General features: G+C 52.3%; 8 protein-coding genes across 8 annotated transcripts; 4 read left to right on the top strand and 4 right to left on the bottom strand.

The window, feature by feature from the left end:
• Nucleotides 1–442: 442 nt before the first annotated feature.
• On the top strand, nt 443–1,405 carry AYO21_07102 (hypothetical protein; the record flags this gene model as incomplete). Its single annotated transcript, XM_022657059.1, has 2 exons — nt 443–475; nt 527–1,405. 2 exons carry the CDS (start codon nt 443–445, stop codon nt 1,403–1,405), a joined length of 912 nt encoding a protein of 303 aa, XP_022510701.1.
• Nucleotides 1,406–2,296: 891 nt separating this feature from the next.
• Nucleotides 2,297–4,332, top strand: AYO21_07101 (hypothetical protein; the record flags this gene model as incomplete). The annotated part of the gene is made up of 7 exons (XM_022657058.1): nt 2,297–2,440; nt 2,539–2,727; nt 2,801–2,880; nt 2,939–3,016; nt 3,085–3,120; nt 3,180–3,230; nt 3,318–4,332. The coding sequence occupies 7 exons, from the start codon at nt 2,297–2,299 to the stop codon at nt 4,330–4,332; spliced, it is 1,593 nt and encodes a 530-aa protein (XP_022510700.1).
• A 575-nt stretch (nt 4,333–4,907) lies between these two features.
• AYO21_07100 (hypothetical protein) lies at nt 4,908–7,397 on the bottom strand (the record flags this gene model as incomplete). Its single annotated transcript, XM_022657057.1, has 9 exons — nt 4,908–5,139; nt 5,254–5,479; nt 5,566–5,993; nt 6,066–6,310; nt 6,387–6,461; nt 6,536–6,687; nt 6,769–6,978; nt 7,043–7,196; nt 7,263–7,397. 9 exons carry the CDS (start codon nt 7,395–7,397, stop codon nt 4,908–4,910), a joined length of 1,857 nt encoding a protein of 618 aa, XP_022510699.1.
• An 899-nt stretch (nt 7,398–8,296) lies between these two features.
• Nucleotides 8,297–9,940, bottom strand: AYO21_07099 (hypothetical protein; the record flags this gene model as incomplete). The annotated part of the gene is made up of 4 exons (XM_022657056.1): nt 8,297–8,606; nt 8,703–9,040; nt 9,098–9,681; nt 9,772–9,940. 4 exons carry the CDS (start codon nt 9,938–9,940, stop codon nt 8,297–8,299), a joined length of 1,401 nt encoding a protein of 466 aa, XP_022510698.1.
• An 809-nt stretch (nt 9,941–10,749) lies between these two features.
• Nucleotides 10,750–11,697, bottom strand: AYO21_07098 (hypothetical protein; the record flags this gene model as incomplete). Its single annotated transcript, XM_022657055.1, has 1 exon — nt 10,750–11,697. One exon carries the CDS (start codon nt 11,695–11,697, stop codon nt 10,750–10,752), a length of 948 nt encoding a protein of 315 aa, XP_022510697.1.
• Nucleotides 11,698–13,388: 1,691 nt separating this feature from the next.
• Nucleotides 13,389–15,330, top strand: AYO21_07097 (hypothetical protein; the record flags this gene model as incomplete). The annotated part of the gene is made up of 7 exons (XM_022657054.1): nt 13,389–13,461; nt 13,536–13,960; nt 14,013–14,289; nt 14,348–14,779; nt 14,848–14,960; nt 15,042–15,138; nt 15,200–15,330. 7 exons carry the CDS (start codon nt 13,389–13,391, stop codon nt 15,328–15,330), a joined length of 1,548 nt encoding a protein of 515 aa, XP_022510696.1.
• A 703-nt stretch (nt 15,331–16,033) lies between these two features.
• On the bottom strand, nt 16,034–16,516 carry AYO21_07096 (large subunit ribosomal protein L13e; the record flags this gene model as incomplete). Its single annotated transcript, XM_022657053.1, has 2 exons — nt 16,034–16,384; nt 16,457–16,516. The coding sequence occupies 2 exons, from the start codon at nt 16,514–16,516 to the stop codon at nt 16,034–16,036; spliced, it is 411 nt and encodes a 136-aa protein (XP_022510695.1).
• A 2,700-nt stretch (nt 16,517–19,216) lies between these two features.
• On the top strand, nt 19,217–20,884 carry AYO21_07095 (hypothetical protein; the record flags this gene model as incomplete). Its single annotated transcript, XM_022657052.1, has 4 exons — nt 19,217–19,391; nt 19,459–19,869; nt 19,946–20,545; nt 20,613–20,884. The coding sequence occupies 4 exons, from the start codon at nt 19,217–19,219 to the stop codon at nt 20,882–20,884; spliced, it is 1,458 nt and encodes a 485-aa protein (XP_022510694.1).
• Nucleotides 20,885–21,211: the final 327 nt, after the last annotated feature.

Here is a 21,211-nt window from a genome sequence, read left to right as displayed (position 1 = left end):
CACTTCTTGGCATTCTATGCACAGTGCACAATGCTGCACAAATGCTCATTTTGGGTACTATGTAGTAGGCAGGCGACTCGTGTTAATACGAGGTGTTGGCATCCCGGAATCATTCGTCCGGGCCACCGGCGGAGATTCTGGTGTGTTTCAGGCTGCCAGACATGCGGGATCCTCAATGTTTCCACATGGCGCAATTGATGGGAAACCAATAACAATAAATAGCGTGATGGTCTTGGCTCGGCATGGGAATCGATCATGGTTGGAATTACAATAGCCACTGCTATCGGACGAGAGAGTATAAATGCTCTTCCAACCCCCCCATGGGGTCGGGCTCCTCTCCTTTCCTTACCTTGACTGATCGATCAAACGAGCGGAACATACATGTCGGTATAATAACAAGTCTCTCTCCGGATTATCCACATTATCATTTTTTTTCTCCGCCATGTCTGCGATCAAATCAGTCGCTCTTGCCGGTGTATGTAATGTCGAAGAATGCCACAGGAAAACGGAAAAATGAGCTGACCAGTTTGGGCATCAGGCAACTGGCAATCTGGGACCTCATGTCCTCAAAGCCCTTGTCGACGCGAACTTTGCCGTCACTGTTCTCACCCGTTCCAAAAAGCCAGGGGCAGATCAGACGACGGCCAAAGTTGTCCAAGTTGACTACACATCCGTCGAGTCCTTGACTGCCGCCCTCAAAGGTATCGATGCGCTCGTGTCCACCGTGGCGGGTGAGGCCATCGAGAACCAAACCGTCCTTATCGACGCCGCCATCGCCGCCGGGGTGAAGCGTTTCATCCCCTCCGAATATGGAACTGTCACGACCAGCCCCAAAGTCGAAAACTTGCCCGTCTATGCCTCGATGTTCAAGATCAAGCGCTATCTTGAGGAGAAGGCAAAGGCGGGAAAGCTGACTTGGACTGTCCTTGCATGCGGTGGCTTCTTAGAGTTCTTGTTTGGGTCTCCCGCGCTTCTTGATTTTACTAATCACAAGGCCGTCTTGTTCGACGAGGGTGACAACAGGATTAGCTCCACGTCGCTGCCCGTTATCGGGAAGGCTATTGTTGGAATTTTGAAGAATCTCGAGGCCACGGAGAACAGGATTGTGCGAGTTTCCGAGGTCATCTTGACGCAGAACCAGCTGCTGCGAATTGCACGAGAGCTGAGACCGGATATCAACTGGCAAATTACCCGGGTACCGGCAAGCGCAGTGCTGAAAGAGGGCCTGGACGGACTCAGCGCTGGTGACTTTAGCACAGCTGCTATTTTGAAGGTGATAGGGGGTACAGCTTTTGCTGGTGACGCTTACGGCGCCGCTTATGACGAGAACGACAACGAACTCCTTGGTATCAAAGAGCTGACGGAGGAAGACTTGAAGACACTTGTTGCTGGAAAGCTCGCATAGACGTGCAGTATGAAGGAACAATGACTTGGCATTCCGAGTGAAGATGTCTATATCATATTTATTTTCACCCCTAGTGCAGCTGATGTTGTCCAAGCATGAGCATTTCATCGAAGTGGGGAGAGTAGATACATATTAGGGAAGGTACGCAATCTGTCCTAAAAGGGAATGTATCATCGAAAGAGGCGTCTATTGGACCATGTGACCACAACCAGGATAGAAACGAACAAGGCTGCCGGAGAATTACGTTTCGGAACTTGAAACTCGATTAAATCGTCAATACCCTGACATGTCCATCCAGCCTTTAGGGTCTGAAAGGCTTGGTTGCGTACCTGGTCAAAAGATCAGCTTTGACCCCGGCCAGTTGCATTCGCCCAGAGACAAGTTTGGATGCGGCGGGGAACAATTCGGCGAGTGTCAAGAAGAGTCTGCGCCGACCAAAAGCGATCACCGGTGAACGAGAAGGACCTACGGAACAAGCATGGCACTGCACTCCGCTCTTCGCTAACTTGACCTGGCAACCTGGGGAATCTCCGGCATGGCATCACTTGATACTGGTTTCCCTTGACGGCTTTCAAAGTCGCGGGTAAATTTCCTCCATCGAACAAGTCCCTAGTAACTGTACGTCGCGGTGACGATCGGATCTCCTCTCAACGGGGTCATACGTTTGTACCGAAACAGACTATTTTTTTTTTGGTCATGGAGCTCAGCCAACGGAAGTGACGGCAATCCATCTGACGCACACTCTCACTGTCATAACCATCTTATTCAACGTTCTGGTATAAGAGTCCAGGCTTGAAAGATACACCTACATACGGATTACCTTTGTATCCCTCTCATCCTACTTTCTTGGCCCATGGTTTCCTTGACAAACGGTAGACCGGGCTGTTCACGATGACTATCACTCAACAACTGCTATTGTTCGGCCTCGTGGGCGTCGGGTTCGCCCTCTATTATACCCTCTCACGTATCGGGCAACGACCACCCGGGTTGCCCCCTGGCCCGCCCACCGATCCATTTTGGGGGAATATCAAACAGGTAACTCAGTTCGCTCGCAGGTAGAAAGCTTTCCAACCGCTGTCTCGCATGCTAAGCAGAGTCCGTGGTAGATGCCCAAAAGAGACATGTACAAACAGTTCCAGAAATGGGCTCACGAGTACGGACCAATCTACAGCATCAAACTAGGCGTACAGACGATGATAGTACTTTCGGATGGAAAGGTGGTTAAAGAACTCATTGACAAGAGGAGCGCGTCGACAAATGAGCGTGGCCCACATTATATTGCTCATGACCTTCTCGGTAATGGTCAACGCATTTTGCAAATGGTGTGTAAAAGCGAGCTGAATTGAGTGGCCGTACCGAGTATTGTCACGGGTAACTAAACTACCATCTTTCCAGCGCTATGGGCCTGATTGGCGACTGTCACGCAAGCTGTACCATCGACTGTTGACGGCGGCTGCTGCTAAAACTTATCTTCCGTACCGAGCACATCAAAGAGACCCGAGATGGGCACAGACGAGACTAACAGACTGCTAGATATCTCGAGCTTGAAAGCAAGAAAATGCTATACGATCTCAGTACGAAACCAGATGGCTTCCTGTACCATATCAAGAGGTAGCAATGACTTTATGTGTGTCGAAAGATAATACGAGGTCACTGAGGCTGATACCACCCTCTCCTAGATACACCAACTCAATGGCTATGATGGTCACATATGGGTAATGCAAACATCCAACTTTGGTGTTGCAAATAGCCTCACCCTCTGACGGCAAAATAGGAGACGTGTGCCTGAATATGATAATCCCACCATGAGAGAAATTCTCAAGTCGTAGGTGACACTTGGTTTTGTTTCCACTCTTCCCCCCCCCCCCCTCCCCCAAGTCAGTCTGTTAACTTGACACAACAACAACTACAGGCTGGAGAAGACGTCGAGTATCATCCAAGTCACCTCGGCAGCCTTGGCTGATGCATATCCCATCCTGCAATGGGTGCCAGCTTTCCTCTTCCCGGCCAAGAGGAAGGCGATCGAGCACACCAAGACCGAAATGTCGATCTACTTGCGACTGTGGAATCAGGTCAAAACTGCCATGGCACAGGGCACGCAGAAGCCCTGCTTTGCCGCCGATCTAGTGACACTGCAGAAGAAGGAAGGTTTCACCGATCTGAGAGCGGCATACGTCTCGAGCGGCTCCATGGAGGCGGGGACGGGCACCTCGTCCAATAACCTCCTCGGCTTTATTCAAGCGTTGATCCTGTTCCCTGAGGCTTTGAAGGAGGCGCAGCGAGAACTTGACCGTGTTGTTGGTGATGGTCGGCTGCCTGACTTGAGCGACCGCGAGAACCTCCCCTACCTCCGAAGCTGTGTGAAAGAGTCCCTGAGGTGGATGCCTCCTGTCATTGTTGGAATCCCCCATTGCCTCTCCTGCGATGAGACGTACATGGGGTATGTCTTGCCCAAGGGCGCCGAGCTTTTGATCAACGTTTGGACTCTCAACAACGACCCAGTGCGGTTCAAAGACCCGCGAACATTCAACCCTGCCCGGTTCCTGAAGGACGAACAGACTTCTTTCGAAGCGGCCACAAACCCGGATCCCGACCTGCGAGATCATTATGCCTTTGGCGGCGGTCGTCGTCTCTGCCCGGGGACCCACCTTGCCGACGACATCTTGTTTCTGGCCATGTCGAAATTGGTGTGGGCTTTCGATTTCAAACCTGCCGTCATCAACGGCAAAGAAGTTCCCCCAACGCCAGAGCGATTCACCCAGACAGCCGTGGTCATGCCCGAACCATACCCAGCTACGATTGTGCCGAGGTCTGCCAAACGGGCCGCCATGATCAAGAAGGAATGGGAGCAAGCTCGAGACTCGCTCCTCGACGACGAGTTGCAGTGGCGGGAGATCCCCCAAGGGATGAAATTCACAGAGCTTTGACCTCCTCGCCGGAAAACACATGTCTGGTAGGTAGGGTATGGGCGGGGTATGAAACTCCGGGTGTTTGGAGGGCAATGGGAAAGAGGGCAGCGAACTCATCAGTCTGTTACGAAACCGAGCTTTTGATTGTGTGACCCATCAGCGCTTCGCGTGAATATGCGCACGACTTGTGCGATATTTGGTTGGGTAGCTTGAAAGGGGAGATTTTTCCCTCGTCCGCCATGATCATGCGAGCGTTAGTAACGGCTCTGTGGATATTCGAGCAGCCCCCTGGCCTGCTTGTCTGTGACAGTCTTGGCTTTATTATGTCTCTACTTCCTATTTCAGACGAAGTAGAGGGCTCATCTTCACATCTTCATTCTTGTTGCATTTCTCAGCCCTCTTCCTGGGACTCGGATCACCTAGTAGATCAACCCCATAGTAACGAATCAACTACTAGTACTACCCGAACAAGAGCGTACATATGGGGCCCGAAGAGAGCAGTGTCAGAATTCTGCTCGCCTCAAGTCCAGACGTCTCGCCGAGGGACATCCAGCATCTGGTCACAAGAATGAATGAATGGCCGTGCCCGACATTTAGACGGCAGAGTGGACGCGATTTTCTTGCTGCTCTACCTCTCCCTTCTTGTCATCCTGATGGTGGTGGTGGTGATGGTGGTGATGTGGAAGCACGTTGTGAAGGTGGGAAGGTTCATGTTCTTTCAGATCGAGATCTAGCTGGTTGTCCATCTTGGGGGTGATGTCGTGCGTGAAATAGGACAGGATGACGGCTACAACGCCCAGCGAAGCTCCAAGCCAATAAATCGGCCTGTAGAGTCTCATTGTCAGTACCAATGCCATTTTTGCGCGAGAACGGAGCCCGGGCATCCCCGGGGAAGGGGGGGGAGGGGGGATAAGTCGTGGGACGGTTGCAAGGACTTACTTGAATGCTTCAGCCCAAGAAAGCCTCCTTGCCGTGTCGGCGGCCTGCATGATCGCTGGCGTGATTCCTGGGATCTCCGGGATCCCCGCAAAGTTGGCAGAGAAGATGTCTTGGAGGAGGAGAGGGAATGAGCTCTCAGGAAGCCCCAGAGGAAGTGTGGCACCCGCCAATCTCTGCGGCAGGTCTTGAGCCAGGCGCGTCGAAATAATCGAGCCGTAGATGGAGACTGCACCAGTAAAACCAACCATTAGAAACCGACGAGGGTAGGACTCGGTCGGGGGTTTGTACACAACATGGGGTGACAAAACTCACTTCCTACCGCCCCGGAAATTCCACGCATGCTGCTCAGGATGCCAGTAACGGCACCGAGATGGTCCGCGCTGACCGAGAACTGGACGATGACGATGATGGCAATCTCCAAAAGTCCCACGCCGGAGCCGTACAAGAAAGCGTAGGCCAACGCCTTGTTGAGATCCCCGGGTCCGAGAGTCGACAAAAGCCCCGTGAAGACGGTGTACAGGCATGCGCACCCGACCAGGTAGTAGTTTGTAGGCTTCCACCATCGAATCGTGGCCGTCAATACGCCTCCAAAGACGGTGCTCATGGTCAAGGGTAAGGTGTAGAGCCCGATCTTGACCGCGTCTGTCGTGTAGAGATTGGCGATTTGCATCGGCCAAAAGGTCAGCGACGACAGCAGCGGCATCGACGCCACGAAGCAGATGAGAATGACGTTGGTGAATCTAATTCAAAGTAGTTTCAGCAACATGTAAGTAACCCCGCGCGGCCGTGCTTTCTCGGAGGGGCCGACTTACCCTCTCATATCCCTGAATAGAAACGAGGGAAATAAGGGATTCTTGGTCCCATAGACCTCTACACAAATTGTCAGCCGAGGGGTTTTTGCAAGTTTCTGTAAAAGTGCCGGCCGGGCCTCACCCCAAATCCCACACGCCACGAGAAGAGCACCGCCGCAAATCATCGGGACTAGGACCGCAGCAGAACTCCAGGAGTACGTGCTCCCGGCCCAAGACACACCCACCAGGAAGACCGTGAGGCCCAGCTGGATGAACTCATCAGTAAAAGTCCTTGGGTACCATTGTCTCGCCACACAAGGTAGGAGAGGGGGATTTCCTTACCGCAAAAAGTGCCAAACCAAAGAAGTCAATGTTCTTTAGTAACTGCCGTCGTGAGAGCTCCCGATGTGGCTTGGGCTAATTGAATAAAGTCAGCTGTGTGATCGCGGGAGCCCAAGCGGTGCCTGGTGATGATGTTTCCACCAACTTACTGGATGATAGAAAACGGCGAGCAGGACGAAAGCCACCACATCGATGATGATGGCCACATAGTAGATCCACCGCCAAGTGAGACGTTCGACGATAATATGGGCAACATAGGGCCCGAGGCCGGCGAAGGGCAGGGAAACAAAATTCACGGATGCTGTCCAAATTGACATGGCGGGGACAAGTCAATCGACGGGCCCAAGGCGACGCTTGAGAACGGGGAGGGTAGGTCTCGTACCTATTGCCACGCCTCTATATTTGTTTGGGAAAATCTCCGAGATTCCCGCAAGGATCATTTGGTGCATCGCCGTTCCAATACCGAGGATGGTATTCCCAAGGATCAGGATGGGAATACTCTGAGCAGTGCATGCGACGATGGAGCCAACCAAGGAAAAGCTCAGGCCGATTAGGAAGAAGTATCGTCGGCCAAAAGTGTCGGAGAGAGAACCTAGCGAGACAATCAAAATCAACCCTCCGTAGCAAGACTTTCCCAGGGGGAGACCGTAGCTTACCGGCAATGGGCCAAATAACAGCTATGCCAATGTTGATCACAATGACGGCCCACGTATAGTTGGGGTCAGGACCTATGTCAGCATTGACATAGGTGAGGATACCCGAGAGAAGATTAAAGGTGCACTGCCAGGCACACCATGCGAGCCAGAAGGCCTTTTTGTTCGGGTCTCGTCAGCATGCTGTTTTGAGTCCTGCCGGTTGGGAACAGGACCAACGTACCACAGTCACAGGAATGACGCGCCAGTTGAGATGAGGTTCTGCTACTGGGTGCTCAACCTGATTGCCAATGCCTTTGCTCTCTCGTAGCTGGTCCATCTGCTCCACTTCCTCAAAAGGCTCCTTGTTAGAGCCCATGGTGCTTCCCAAATCGAACGTACGAAATGTATTTTTCACGGCGAAGTATTCGAACAAGGGGGACAATGTCAGAGAGATGATTTATTTCTTGGGGAATTGGGAATGTGTTCTGGCCATATATGCTTCGATGGAAGCGATGCGAGCGCGAGTCTGGGCCGAAGGAGATCCAAACTGGCAATGTACACGAATGGCTTCTGTCCGAAGTGTTTGCGATTGGTAGGGCCAGTCATCTGGGAGCCCCTCCCCCAGATTCAAGAGCCGAGAACGCACTGAGATCTGGGGCACGTGAATGGATTGCTTATTCGCCTACAAGTACAACAAGGGCAAAAGGTCGCTCGCCGGAAGAAAACACCAAAACCAGACCCTGCGTCGTCAAGTAGATATGGAAGTTCAGCCTCGGCCACTACCTGCCGGGGAAGTGGAGCCGCCCTTCCCAAAGCGGCTAGCGCCTGCGGTCGAGGTCTCGAGGGTTGGTCTTTGTCTGGCTCGCAACTTTTCCTCCAAAGTCCCTCCCCGGACAAGTCTTTGCGACTACTTCTCCTTCCAGGTGCAGCCATGTGATCTAAGCTAGACCTCTGCCCACGAGGCACTATCCAAGTCTTAGGTTCCCCCCGTTCACGAAGAAGTCCCCCTTTCGCACTTCCAAATCCAGCCACCAGCCACGGTGTGCATTCGCCTGGTTTCAACTTTCGAGCCGAGAGAGGATCTTGGTCACCCCAAAAGTACTTGTCACAGAGGATAAATGAATGAGATCGATGTTGCAATATTGGTCTGAATGATAATATCACCCATGAGCTCTACCCTGAACGTCCTCCTACCTTGCACCTAATCCCAATATGCACAGTATCTATCTATTGTTCCCCAGGTACATAGCCTATCCAGACAAAAGGCATCCATCTTCACTTGACCTTGAAGAATTCTTCGTCTGCTTTGCCTTTCTCTTTCTCCATCAGCTCGCTGACTGTCCAGTCTTCGTGCACATATCCTTCTGGCACGTTGGTTGCGGTGAATGGAGTTCCATCTTTCAGGTGGGAAACGACGGCAGCATAGTTTTGATGGGCATAGTCTTCAGCATCAACACCCACCAGCCACGCCGGTTGCCGAAACTTCAGGTATTCAGGGTCTTTGGCAACGGCGTCCCAATCCGTCTGGTGCCACCGGTGCCGCAACTCCCAGCCCATACGCTGCGTCAGAGAGGTCCGTTCAAACCTGCCGAGACAAGTTAGAAGCGCGAACTTGACCGTGTGAGGGAAGTAGAATAGCCGCGGCCGATGTACTCTTGGGGGCTTTGACAATAAAACGTACCTGAGCTTTTCGAAAGCTCTCAGTGCCGTGGGGACGTCTCCTTTTCCGGCTTCTTCGAGACATGCAGCAATGGTGGCGCCATCTTCAACACCCTGCGCCCCGCCTGTCGCAGATGTCGCCAGATGTGGATGCGCGGCATCACCGACAATGCACACGCGGCCTTTTGATGACACCCACGGCTTGATTGGATCTCTCCACAAGATCTTATAGTCGATGAGGTTCTCCTCGAGCAGTTCCTTGACCGTCTCGACCAAACGCTCGTCACAGCCCTCGACAACTTTCAGCATGTCTGATTTCCGCCCCGGCAGCGTCCAGTCCTCCTTGATATCGCGGTCGTCCTAGCCAAATCACTTTAGTCTGTTGGGAACATGCACATTTCACACGGACCTACTTACTCGGTGGGTGGCAAAGCACGTTCCTCGGTCAAGGACCTTGTTGGTGGTGATGATGGCGTGACAGTCTTCCATGATCCAGACGTGAAACCAGGGATACGGAGCATCCGCGATCTCTTTTGTCACGGGATTCTTGCGCAGGACCTCGAGCGGAAACCAGGCCCGATACAAGGCGAACCCACTGGGCTGCGGCTTGTCCACTTTCCCCGTCACAAAGTACCGGGCTCTGCTGTGGATGCCGTCGGCGCCAACGACCAGATCTGCTTCGTGCCTGATCCCGTCAACGATGACACCGGCACAATGATCATCTTCGAAATATTGCTGGACGTTGCTGTTGTAGACAAACTTGACCCCAATCTGCTTCGCGAATTGAAACATGACGTTCTGGGTGTGTCCTCGATAGCCGTACGCATTCGGCCAGCCGTCAAACTCCTGCTCGGCTTCCTGCTGCAACAGGAGCTTTCCGTGCTTGTCCATGATCGGCATATATGGTGGTTGAGAGGCAACACGCATGAGCTCCTCAAGCAAGCCCTTGCCATACTTGCTGACTATCCTTGTGGCGTTGGGACCGAACAGAATTATGTCACCTGGGGATCAGACACCGTCAGCGGCCGGTCGACGACGACCAGCTTTGGTCTAAGAGACGTTTTTTTTCTTTTTTGAGACCTGGTACCAACCTGCAGTCCTGACAGCGTCGGCGGCCTCAAAGACCGTGACGTCGGCCCCTCGTCTGCCCAAGTCCGAGGCGCATGCTAGACCCGCGAAGCCAGCGCCGACAATGATGACTTTGAACCCTTTGAGCGTTTCTGAGAGATTGGGCGTGATATCCGGTTGAACCGACCCCATTTTGGATATGACAGGTGTGAGCGCGTGGTGTGGTAGCTAGCCAGCCGAAATAAGAAGAAGTGTGAAAACAACAATCTTGTTGCTCTCGACGGAACCTCAGTGACCTCTGAGTGTTTAGTTGTTCTCCAGCCCAGCAAGACAAAAAAAAAAAGGATGTCTAGAATTTCGACGGAATCATAAATGACCCGAAGGGACCCTTGATCCCGCGAAAGCTGTTTATGTCAGCTGTCGTTTCCTCGAATCATTATCGGACTCTCGAATGAGGTTGAACCCTGGTTGTAGAAGACGGCCGCTCATGTGATTGTTCTGGCTAGAGGTATTCGCATATCGTGTCGCCGAACTACTGGCCGTCCAGACGAGGCAAGGTTGATTCCGAAGCCGGGGGTCCAAGGGCAAGACTCCCCGCCTTCGCGCCGGGAAATCTAGGCGAGTGGGATCCAAGCATGTAAGTCCCAGCTGGAAATAAGTATATCCCACTTCAGGTTCTATTTGCGACCGCCGAGGGGGAGCAGGTGGTGATGGCGGCCCACCTTGCGCCCGGAGTGGACAGGAACTGCATGGCAACCAGTCATCATGGCTGTGGAGGCCCTCCAAATGCTGTGGTCGCTGAAGTTGAGGGTAGCATGGACGGTCACAGGTTCCTGAATCCGGCTATTATCTTGGTTTGACAACCAAACAGCGTGGCTATCTATTCCAGTGGCCGAGTAAAGAACGAGTCTGAATATAGCAACTATGCGCCCTGGAAGATGCGAATGGGAAACCACAAATGCTTCACTCTGCATTTTTGATCTCTAAACATGTCTTCAATTTCATCTCATCAACTCTTGCAGCCACTTGGCCGTATCCCGAGCCCATTTTTCTTCAGCTTCGCCACCAGAGCGTAATGACCACACGGTACTGAAATGGTTGTGTCCCTCCAAGACATGATATTGGCCCTTGCGTCCAGATGATGTCCACAAGTCGACGAACTGCTTTCCAGAGTCTCGGATGTCGGCAGGGTCCATCTCGCTGACCAGGACCAACATAGACGGCCACTTTGTCTCGACTGGCACGGTCTCGAGAGCTTTCTGAACCAGCGAAAGAGCCGCGTTCTCCTTGACCTTTGCTTCGTCGCCGTAGTAGCCTTTGACGCTGTCCCCAACCTTTGAGTCGATCACGTACTGGGGCCACGTGAATGGGCAGCCGAGCGTGATGCCGACTCGCAGGGTCAGCGTGCCTGTGCCCGAGACGAGCCAATTGATCGTATCCCGAAAGTCTGGCCAAAAGAGCCACGTCGTGAGATGGATCCCACCAGCTGAATTGCCCATGATGTACAAATCCCGGGGACCTTGAGGTTTGTACCGTTCATCGAGCCACCTGAGGGCCAGGTCGAGATCGTCCGCGCCCCGTGGAAATCTGGCGCCGTGCGCCGTCAATCTGTAGTTGACGATGGCCACGTCGAAACCCAGCTCTTCGGCGAAGAATGAACCCAGGTTCTTGTAGACCAGGTCGCCGGGTATCAGGTCGAAGAGCTTGTCTCCGGACGCAAACCCGCCGCCGTACAAAAACACCAAAAGAGGATTATTCTCCTGTGACGTGCCCTTTGAAGGTGTATACAAGTCCAGATCATGCCGCGCATGCGGGCCGTACTTGAACGTCTCTCGCGGTGCCGCGTTGATCACAGCGGCTCGCGGCTCGAGTAAGTGGCCGCATATTTCACTCGTGGGCACCACCGCCTCGTAGAGCTCAAGGTGCCGAAGTGCTGCGATCTCGTCCATTTTTTTTTACCGAGTGCTTTTGTTCAACCACGGTGCAGGGGATATTGGGGCAGACAACTTGAGAAACAGGGGCCTTGATTTATTCCTTTGTCGCACCAAGATCATGGTGGGGGTGGGAGAGCCAATGTACGACCAACCAATATATTATTGCCTGCCCGACATCATGCAGGATCTAGTTGCTTTCAGGACTGGGGGGTCTAGATGTTCGAGTCATTTCGGAAATAGAAGAAATCGGCTACATGTCCAATGGTGGAAAAGCAATTCGGTCCATCTACACAGAGTGAGTTCACTTTAGGCCGGCCTTGATATACCCCCGGGAATCATTGAAAATCCCATGTCCTTGGTCAAACGAGGGATTAGGTATATGATATCTTCTCATTATTCCTGTGTGCAGCAGCCATGACTGCTCAACCACTATACGAGGATTACGTTCCCAAGCATTAGAACGGCAAGTGAACTCGGACCTTCCTCCATGTCGCGAACGAGGGCAGAGTGACTCACCTCCTGCGTGGTTTCCAGCTTCGTGTGTCGCACGAGGTCTGAAAGGCAGCCACTTGGTTAGAACCAAAGACCCTTCTTTCCTTTTCCTTTTCTTGATTGGCGCTGACATTTTCCTCTACAGGATTCGTTGTCGACATGCCTGTTGTTCGAGCAACTGGAGATCAATTTCGTTGATCTCCCTGTAGGCGCGACGTGGGCAAGGTGACGATGAATGATGGGCTGCGAAGAGCGGTAACATTGTCCCACAAATTGATACCGGCCATGGAAAACTTCATAATGGGGCACCAGAGAATCTCCGGCCATGAAGACCCGTCAACAGACTTGGCTGGAAGAACACAGAGAGTCTGTTACTCCAGCAGTGTCTGTGGACGACAGAGTGCCCTCCCTCTGTCAAAGGCTCAGAGAAGCTCCGGCTCGACGGGGTTGGCACCATCTCTTAGTTTGCGACTGTTCCCAAAAAAATCGGGCATTTGCACTCGGCGAAAGAATCGGGTTTAGAGCCCCTCGAAATTGGTGCCAAGTTTGGGGGTCTGGCCCAGTAGGAATTCATTGGATCGTGCATGTCCAGGTCATTCCAGTTCCTCGGTGCTGCATAATTTGGGGGGTTGAATGCCAGTCTATCGATGCCCAGAGCCTGAAGGTCAATCACAAAGCGGAGTTGCTCTCGGTACCCCGGATTGATGGCTCACCCTTATGCCTCGAGAACCTCCCCAGCGGGGTAGGATATGAAGTCCGGGGATCCGTGTCGCATACCAGCGTTTGGCGCTCTGGTTCTTGAAAACCGTCCTCCAATTGTGACCATCTCCGTGCTTTTTTCTTCTTTGCGTTTTTGTTCGGCGAGGAGCATCTCTCCGCATATTAGCGATCAGAACTCGTTCTTCTGCAGGCTAGGCATGTAGATGCGGACGCAAGGAGGTTTTTGCTAGCGCCAACGAAGAAATCATGGAAACCCAACGATCGCGTCGTGGATGGTAAGCCTCGTACCACCGTTCAGTCCGCGCCTTTATTGATCGATCTGTATAGCACAGAGTGCCGTCTCCGCCATTTGAAGTGTAAGCAGGCAAAAGGGCTAGGACATTGACACCACGGCACATCTGATAGTTTCGTCTTCTAGGCGACGAGACACGGCCTGCCTGTCTGAGATGCCAGGCTGCAAGGAGAGTGTGTGAGAGGGGTCCGCGGTTCTCACAATGGCGCGAGCCCAAAGGACGGAAAAGATGCAGCGCTTCCAACAACCAAGAGACAAGGAAGGAGCGCCGTTGGGTTGAAATTCCTCCTATCTGTGCGGTTGGTTCCGTGGCTCGGAGCTTTTGGGCCTTCACTGACTCCCTCAGTAGTGACTTTCCTGACAGACAGCACGGTAGAAGACTTGTTGTCTCAACAGGCGTCACCGCAGCAGCAGCAGAATGACGAGCTCTCGATGGGCAGCAGCAAGGACTCGTCGCCCATGCTCGGCGCAGGAGATACGACGAGCCTGTATCAGATGGCATCAAATGCTCCTCCGTCTGACGCCCTTCAATGTCCTACAGTGGACCTGAGCTTTCCTGAGGAAGAGACCAGCTTGGAGACCAGCTTGGACTTTATGGGCTTGATCGGGTTCGCGACAAACACGTCATCTATCAGCAGTGATGCGGGCATGAGTTGCGACCCCAGACGGAACGAGGTCGATTCCGGTCAGGCTGGCGAGCGATCCTCGTGCCTGATCAAAGATCGCACAGAGGCGCATCTGCTGCGCCATTTCTGCCAGACACTGGCTCCATGGGTAAGAGACCTTTAGAATGTCTTGGCTGGCCCGACTCCTGGCTGATACTTAGCATCGCCACACAAAGTTCGATGTCACGGATTCCAACAGACATTTCCAGCTCGAAGTGCCCAAAAGAGCTTCGAACTGCGAGGTGCTCATGAACGCCATCTTTGCCTTGTCTGCCCTCCATCTCAGCCGTGTGTCTTCCCTAAGGCCCTCGATAGCGGAGGAATACCATTCGCGGTGCAACATCCAATTGATCCCACTCCTCAATGACGAGCGCTGCGTGTCCAACGATAATGTGTTGGCAACGGTAGTTATCCTTCGAAAGTATGAGGAGCTGAACGGTACGTTTTGGTCTGGGAAACGATGCCAAAAAGAAAGGAACTGACAGATTTCCCTCAGTCGTAATCACGGGCCAGGACCATGGCCACCATCTAATGGGGGTTTCGGCCCTTTTCAGTTCTCCCGATTGCCCGCTGGGTGAGGGCTTGTCGCAAGCCGCATTTTGGCAATTTGTTCGGCAGGATATCTACATGTCTTTGCCAAAGAGGCAGCCCCCTCGCACTCCCATTTCGATTCAACCGCCCTTGACCAGCGACATGACAAGACCGGATTGCCACTGGGCCAATCGTATGGTATGGGTCACGGTTGCCATTATGACTCTTTGTTTTGGAGACGAACCCCCCGACTCAGTCACGTACGACGACCATGTTCAAAAGGTGAAGGAGTGGTATGAAAACAAGCCGACCTCGTTCACCCCCATGTTCTATCGTGAACGGTCAATAGAGGATGGCCGTCATTTCCCGGAGATTTGGCTGTCTGACCCGTGGCATGGTGAGTGTTTTTACACACTTACGCCCTTGATGATTGTAATGGCTCTGACATCCCTTGTGGGAAAACAGCCACCGGATGGCAGTACTATCACCTAGCTAAAATACTGCTCGCGCTTTACAATCCGAGCTTACAGCGCCCGGGCGCAGGCTTGAAATACCAGCGAGCCCATCTTGAGATGGAGGTGAGTGAACCTCGAATTAGTATCCAATGCACATACAGACCAGAGATCTGACCTTAGACACCACACTCGTCGAACGGATAGCGTGACGTTCTCGAACATGCAAGACTCGCTTGCGGGATCGCCTCATCGAACGACTTTGTCACCACGCGATTCACGCTGTGTGCCATTTTGCTTACCTGTAAGTGGTGAAGCTCAGAACATGTCAGGGGACATACAATTGACCAAGACACCATCTCCAGGTGGCGGGTGGTTCAGAAGTCCACCAGAGCAAGAGGCCATCATCGATTTACTTTCTGCCACGGGCAAAGAAAGCGGCTGGCCCACGGAGTCTGTTATTGAAGCTCTCAAAGAGAGTTGGGCCATGGAATAATGTACGAATGCTTGGATATCTCCATATATATATGCATCTTGCAGCGTCGCCGATTTTGCTGTAAACCAACTGGCAGCGGCTTCCTAGCACAAATACTCTTCCTTGACCGTCGTCCGCCATCTTGGATATATAAGCCAGGTAAAATAATTCATCACAGCTATCGTCACGACGTTGTTGAATCCCCTGGTCTTGCTACCCAACCAATTCTTACTGCACTACCCCGGCGGACATGAGCTCAAGGTCGTCAGGTCTACGCCAAAGGGTATACCCAGCATCTCCACCGCCTGGCTAGTCGCTTCTTGCTTGGCATTGATTGCATGGGGCGTTGTGCTGCGATGGAATTTTCACCGGGATCCAGTTCCCAGTATCGAAGAGACGAGCGTGGCTTGGTACGGTCTCAGCGAAGGCCCGGGTAATCTCCGTAATTGATGACTTCAGGAGGGCATCCAAATGGTTGCTCAGTGTCATGACAATGACCAGACGGGACGACCAGAGAGAGTAATTGTCTGTCTTGTGCAGAAGGAAATGGTAGAGACTGGATAAGTATGTCACAAGTGTGGATAATGACACCCAATACATCCATCGGGGGATTCTTGTAGCCAGCCACCTTTTGTAATCGCGAAGTATGCGTGTCGATGAAATGGATATCCAAACCCAAACTGGACAACCCCGGCAAAGTATCAGGAACGTAGAGACGTCTTGTTCATTCCGCAATGATTGCCGTCGAAAAGTACTCCAGAATCAATATAGATCCCAGAAGGAGAAGACCATCAGTTGAATGCAGAATTCTCCCCAGTTCCACGCCGTAAAACGATTGGCCCGTCGATGGGACCTCGTTCTGCACAAGAGAGGCCGAGCCTGTGGCATCGAGCTCGTCGATGATTTTCCGTCGAGATATCTCCATGGGATTGTACGCGACTTCGGCGTGTCTTAACAGGAAATCGACATTTGCACGCTTGATACCGTGGTGAGGAGCTAACGTCGACTCTATACTAGAGATACAGCTTGAACAGGTCACGCCGTCGATCTTGAAAACCTCAAAGCGGTCAAAAGTCTGCCGTCATTCATCTTGCCGAATATCTCTTTCTGCCAGAGGCGTATCAGAGAGCCAATACGACGAGATGACCTGGTGCTTTCGCAAAAATATGGAGAGGATACACGCGCCATAAAGACAGCACGCTGCCATGCTGGCGAAGCAGAAAGTGTCCGCTCAAGCGCCGCTTCAGTGTTTGTGAGCGGTGTGAGCCTTTGAAGAAAGATTAAGCTGGACAATATGTGCTGCGGAAGGTACAGAAGGAAACAGAATCAAAGGGTATTCATCTGCGTCATCTGCTCCACCTAAAGAAGAGCAGGATAGGCCTGAGGGTATCACGTATGTCAGCAACATAACTAGCCTATAGTAAGGGTATCAGCCAATAAGACTAGACCAAAAAGGGCTAGTGTATCACTAAAAGGGGTAAGCGTCTGAAGGTAGCATTGACTGCCATCTGTTTCCAGCATTGCGATGGCAATGAATCCAGCAAATCCAGATAACAAGATCTATTGACACCAATCGTGAGATCTGCAGATAGTCCCATTTGGTGCTGTGCTTCCCATGATGGTATCTAGCGCACGAGGCGCGCGCAATGTACCAAGAGCGAGGTGACCAACATTCAAAACGAACGGCTTTGATTCTCCTGAACAAAGACGAATGTGAGGCTCGAAGCGCGAAGACGCGCAAAGACGGTATTATACTACCGCGTTATTGTATGGCTTGGTATGCGCCCGTAGGAACTTTTGTAGTCTGACGTACCCTAGGTTCATCCAAAGGAATCGCATGGAGTAGGTCTAGTGACCCAGCCGCTGATTTGTCCTCGTAAATGCTCAGTCACAACTTCAAGCCGGTCTGTATACATCAAACGAACGGCATCCATGCGTTTCTCCGAATAGCACCGTAGAGAACACAGGTCGGCGCCCGATCTCTCCGACGACGCATCCATATCAGTCCTTTTCAGATTTGTTAGAGCTGGGCTTGCACCGCCTTCTCCCCATCAGCACTCGAAGGAGCCATAACATTCGCATCTGTCAGCTCGGGTCCAACTTTAGTATAAACAGGCACAGAGCCTAGGATTGGGGCGTCATCCGCGGGTCGAATATAAGTGGAGAGATCGGCATTTGGGGTCATTTCCAGTCTGGTCATGCCATTTCTGAGATAATCGAAACGGTTGCCGAAGCATTTGACATCAAAGTCTTAATAGCGAACCTCCTTCAGGGTCTCGAGGTAATGAAGGGTGCTGCCGGCTCAGAGAGCGACGATCTTCCCGTCTGCAGTGTCGCCCTTGTACCAAGAACGGCAGTCTTGCTGCCAGATAGTCTTCTGCATAAACTTGCCCTTTGTGGGCAATAAAATCGTCAACGGCCTCCTTGGTTACGGAAATCGACTTGATGGACTCTTGCTGGATTCGTCATCTGATCTTGCAGAAATAGTCGGCTCGAGCTGTAGAGATTCATCATCAAACGATGGTCCCAAACATTCAAGCACGAGCGGCCTGTGGTACTTCAACTCACCTTCAGCACCCACAAGCATGGGGGCCGTTACCGATTGGGCTGTTCGGTCCCAGGAACATGAAATAGTTTGGATATCCGGCAGCTGCAACGCCCAGATAACTCCAGTGAGTGAGTTACTCGCTACTCCATATGCCCTGGTAGCCGCCACAATCGTGGGCACTGGCGGTATAGGAACCATGTAGTCGATCAATAGGTCAAGCTTTCATAGGTGAGTCCAGGTACACTACTTTGTGCTCAGCTCTGTGCGAGAACGGGGCAAAGGATATGTAGTAGATCTCCTGCGCGGGTGGTGTTGGCATTATCCTGGAAGGGACGCTTGCTGTTGGACGACGTCGTGCATTTGGTACCGAGGCTTATGGTCGAGGAGAGGTCATTGACTCATGAGTGGCTTTCGCGCCTGGCATGCTTCTATGCTAACATTCCAGTCCCATCGGTCTGGACTTTCCTTGAAAGCTCCTGGTTCAAAAGGTCTGAGGTGACCTGGGACGTCGCCCAGCCAGCGTTTGCAGGATTCAATTCCTGATGAGGCAATTCCCAACAGGGGAGTCAATTCATCGATTTCGATTCCTAGTAGTGTAGAACCTACGCCACTTCGGCGCATAGTGTAATTAGTGACGCTTGGAGATAAATTAGCTCCTACAACAACGTAACTCGCTCCGTTACTGCGTTACCTTGTAAAGAGCCGGGGTTGGGGTTGGGGTTGGGGTTGGAAAGCATTCGCCGAACAATAATGGATAGCTCCGGAGAACGAGGCCCCCGCTTTTGCGCGCCTTGTCTGCGCCTACGGCAAGATTTCCCTTGTGGAGTACATTTAGGGCGGGCACATCCTTCGGCGAAGTCATATCTCTTGGCTTTTTGAAAGCCCGGCCGTAAATGGCAATATAGGCTAAGTTTTCCCGGAGCATGCCTCTAATGCGTGATAGTTGCGAGGCTTTACGGTTACGGTTCTTGCTCGGCTCCGTCCGTACTACGACCCGAAAGACCCCCAAGCGAAATTACCCGCAAGAAGTAAGAAAAGTCGGGGAGACAAAACTTTGGTGGTTTCTGTGGAAGCCGGCGTCACGGTAGAGTACCTCGTTACTTTTGCCAGTGAAGTACTCGGTACTGTTGGAGAGTCTAATCCAATGAGTTATGAATTTCTTTCCTGCTCATACTAGCAGTACCTAGTACGTTGTCACAGGCTACTACTGGGGGAGTTCTCGGCCCTTTCATTCCGCCTGACGAGGCTGCAAGGTGATCGCGCAACCTGCCCACCGTCATCATCGTCACGCCCTGTGTTCTTCCCTCGACGACCCGACGACGGACCTTTAGCACATGGGCATCATCTACGGCGGCGACAATGGCTTCGAGGGAAGATGGCTCATCCGCCACGGCTAGTGCCATCCATAGCGCTCATGCCGCGTATGCAATCCAAACCACCACTTCCAGCTGGAACTGGAGGCAGCGCCAGATGTATGGTTTGTGTGAATTTCTGACGACCCAGAGGGAGACTTTGATACAAAGCTTGTGCAAGGGTAAGCACCCGGGTGGAATCATTGTCTGTTCTTCCCGGGCGAGATAAGGCTGACCGTTTGTGGAAAGACGCAGAAAATGGCTCAGGGAGACGACAACGACAGTACGAGCAGGAACTCGCGCTGGTCCTCGAGGATGTCGCAAGGCACTATGTTTACCTGTCCAAGAGCTCCTTTCCCTTGGAATCTCTGCCCGGTCCACAACGAGGACTGAAACAGCAATTTCTTCCCGTGGGAGTCTCGATGGTCGTGGTGGACAGTGCCAATCCGATCCGTTTCGTTTTCAGCACACTTGCTACCAACATCGCCGTGGGCAACACGGTCGTCGTTGCCAATGGCTTCTCTCAGAAGTCGACGGCATTCTGGACGACTCTCAGGAGGGAGGCGCCCAACTATCTCGACTCTGCCGCCATTCACATCCTCGAGAGATTTGAGGACGATGTAGCCGCGCTCCGAGATGCCGACTTGATAACCATTTTTGGTAAGTCCAATCAGAATACCTAGTAGTGCTCTCTCTCTTTTTGTCTTTGCTGAATATATATCTCTTTGTTCTCTAGCCGAAGATTCCGAACCATATCACGAAATACTGAATAATCCCGATGCCAATGCCCGTTTGGTCAAAACGACACCCGGTGCAAGCCTGGTCGTCGTGGACGAAGGGCCCAAATCCCACGACGATATCGCGAAGCAGGTCCTCGACAGCTTCAGCTTCAGATGTATCAGGCCCGAGGCTGTCAGTGCAGTTTTTCTTCGACAAGACGAGATCGCGCCGTTTCAGCAGAGTTTCAACGACGTATCCCATGGCACAGGGTTGGCTGACAAGAAGTCCACCTCTGCGGAATTCCATCTGGACGGCTCTGGTCCCTTCTCCCCTGGCGTCTTCCTGATCGACCTTGCCACGTTAGTCCGCTCGGATGCGAGGCCACGAGGCTTGCAGGCTGCCCTCGACCAGGCTCGTCGAGCTGGTGTCCTGCTGGTCGTTGTCTACCGGACCATCGACCACGTTATTGATGCCTTGCGCAAACTTCCGACCCACCCGGCGTACCTGGCGTTCCTCGCGCCCTACAGCAAAGCCAACTCGGACTATTTTGAAAAATGGACAACAAGCGACGTCTACTCTCTGGGCTCTGTTATTACTGTCACCCCTCATTATTCTTGTAAACTTTCCCCCGATCCTCATTCGTGTCTGTTCAATGGCCCCAGGCTAATGTGTAGCTTCAACAGCCTCCCAGCCGTCCGACGTCGTGTTCCCACCCGAGCTCTTTACAATATCACGAGTCTCGGTGACGATGCCGAACGCAAAACCACAACCTTTGCTGGAAGAAGTGGTGCAACGAGTCTCCGGCATCGTCAAGAAGCCTGGAGAGGCCCCGAATCAGACCGACGACTTCTTTATCTACATGGCCCGGCAGGCGAAGCGAGTCGGAATGCTGTGTGCGGCGACACTGTGTGCCACTGGAGCATATTTCTTGTACATGAGAAGACTGCCAAAGTGAGAGCTCTCGCCTCATCCAAGCTTTTTTTTTTTTTCGCAAGGAGAGGGAAAGAGATAACTCTTGCGTCCTGTTTTCTTCATTTGCGATAATCTGTACCCTATAGCAACTTGACCATTTACTACTTTTCCTCTGTGTGTCGGCCTGGCAAATCTCGTCTCGGAATATCAAAACCCCCCTCAAAAAATTTGTACGCTATTCGTCTTCTTGATGCACTATTTATTATCCATTCTGTAGCAAGAAGAGAGAAAAACACAGACGAAAATCCCCTCGAGGTTGGAATATCCGGTCACGCTCCAATGGGATAATATCTGCTTTTTTTTTTCTCAC

Source organism: Fonsecaea monophora (genome assembly GCF_001642475.1).
Source record: "Fonsecaea monophora strain CBS 269.37 chromosome Unknown Scaff52, whole genome shotgun sequence".
Classification (NCBI taxonomy): domain Eukaryota; kingdom Fungi; phylum Ascomycota; class Eurotiomycetes; order Chaetothyriales; family Herpotrichiellaceae; genus Fonsecaea; species Fonsecaea monophora.
Note: the sequence above shows the minus strand (reverse complement) of the source record. Positions and strands in the feature narration are given on the sequence as shown.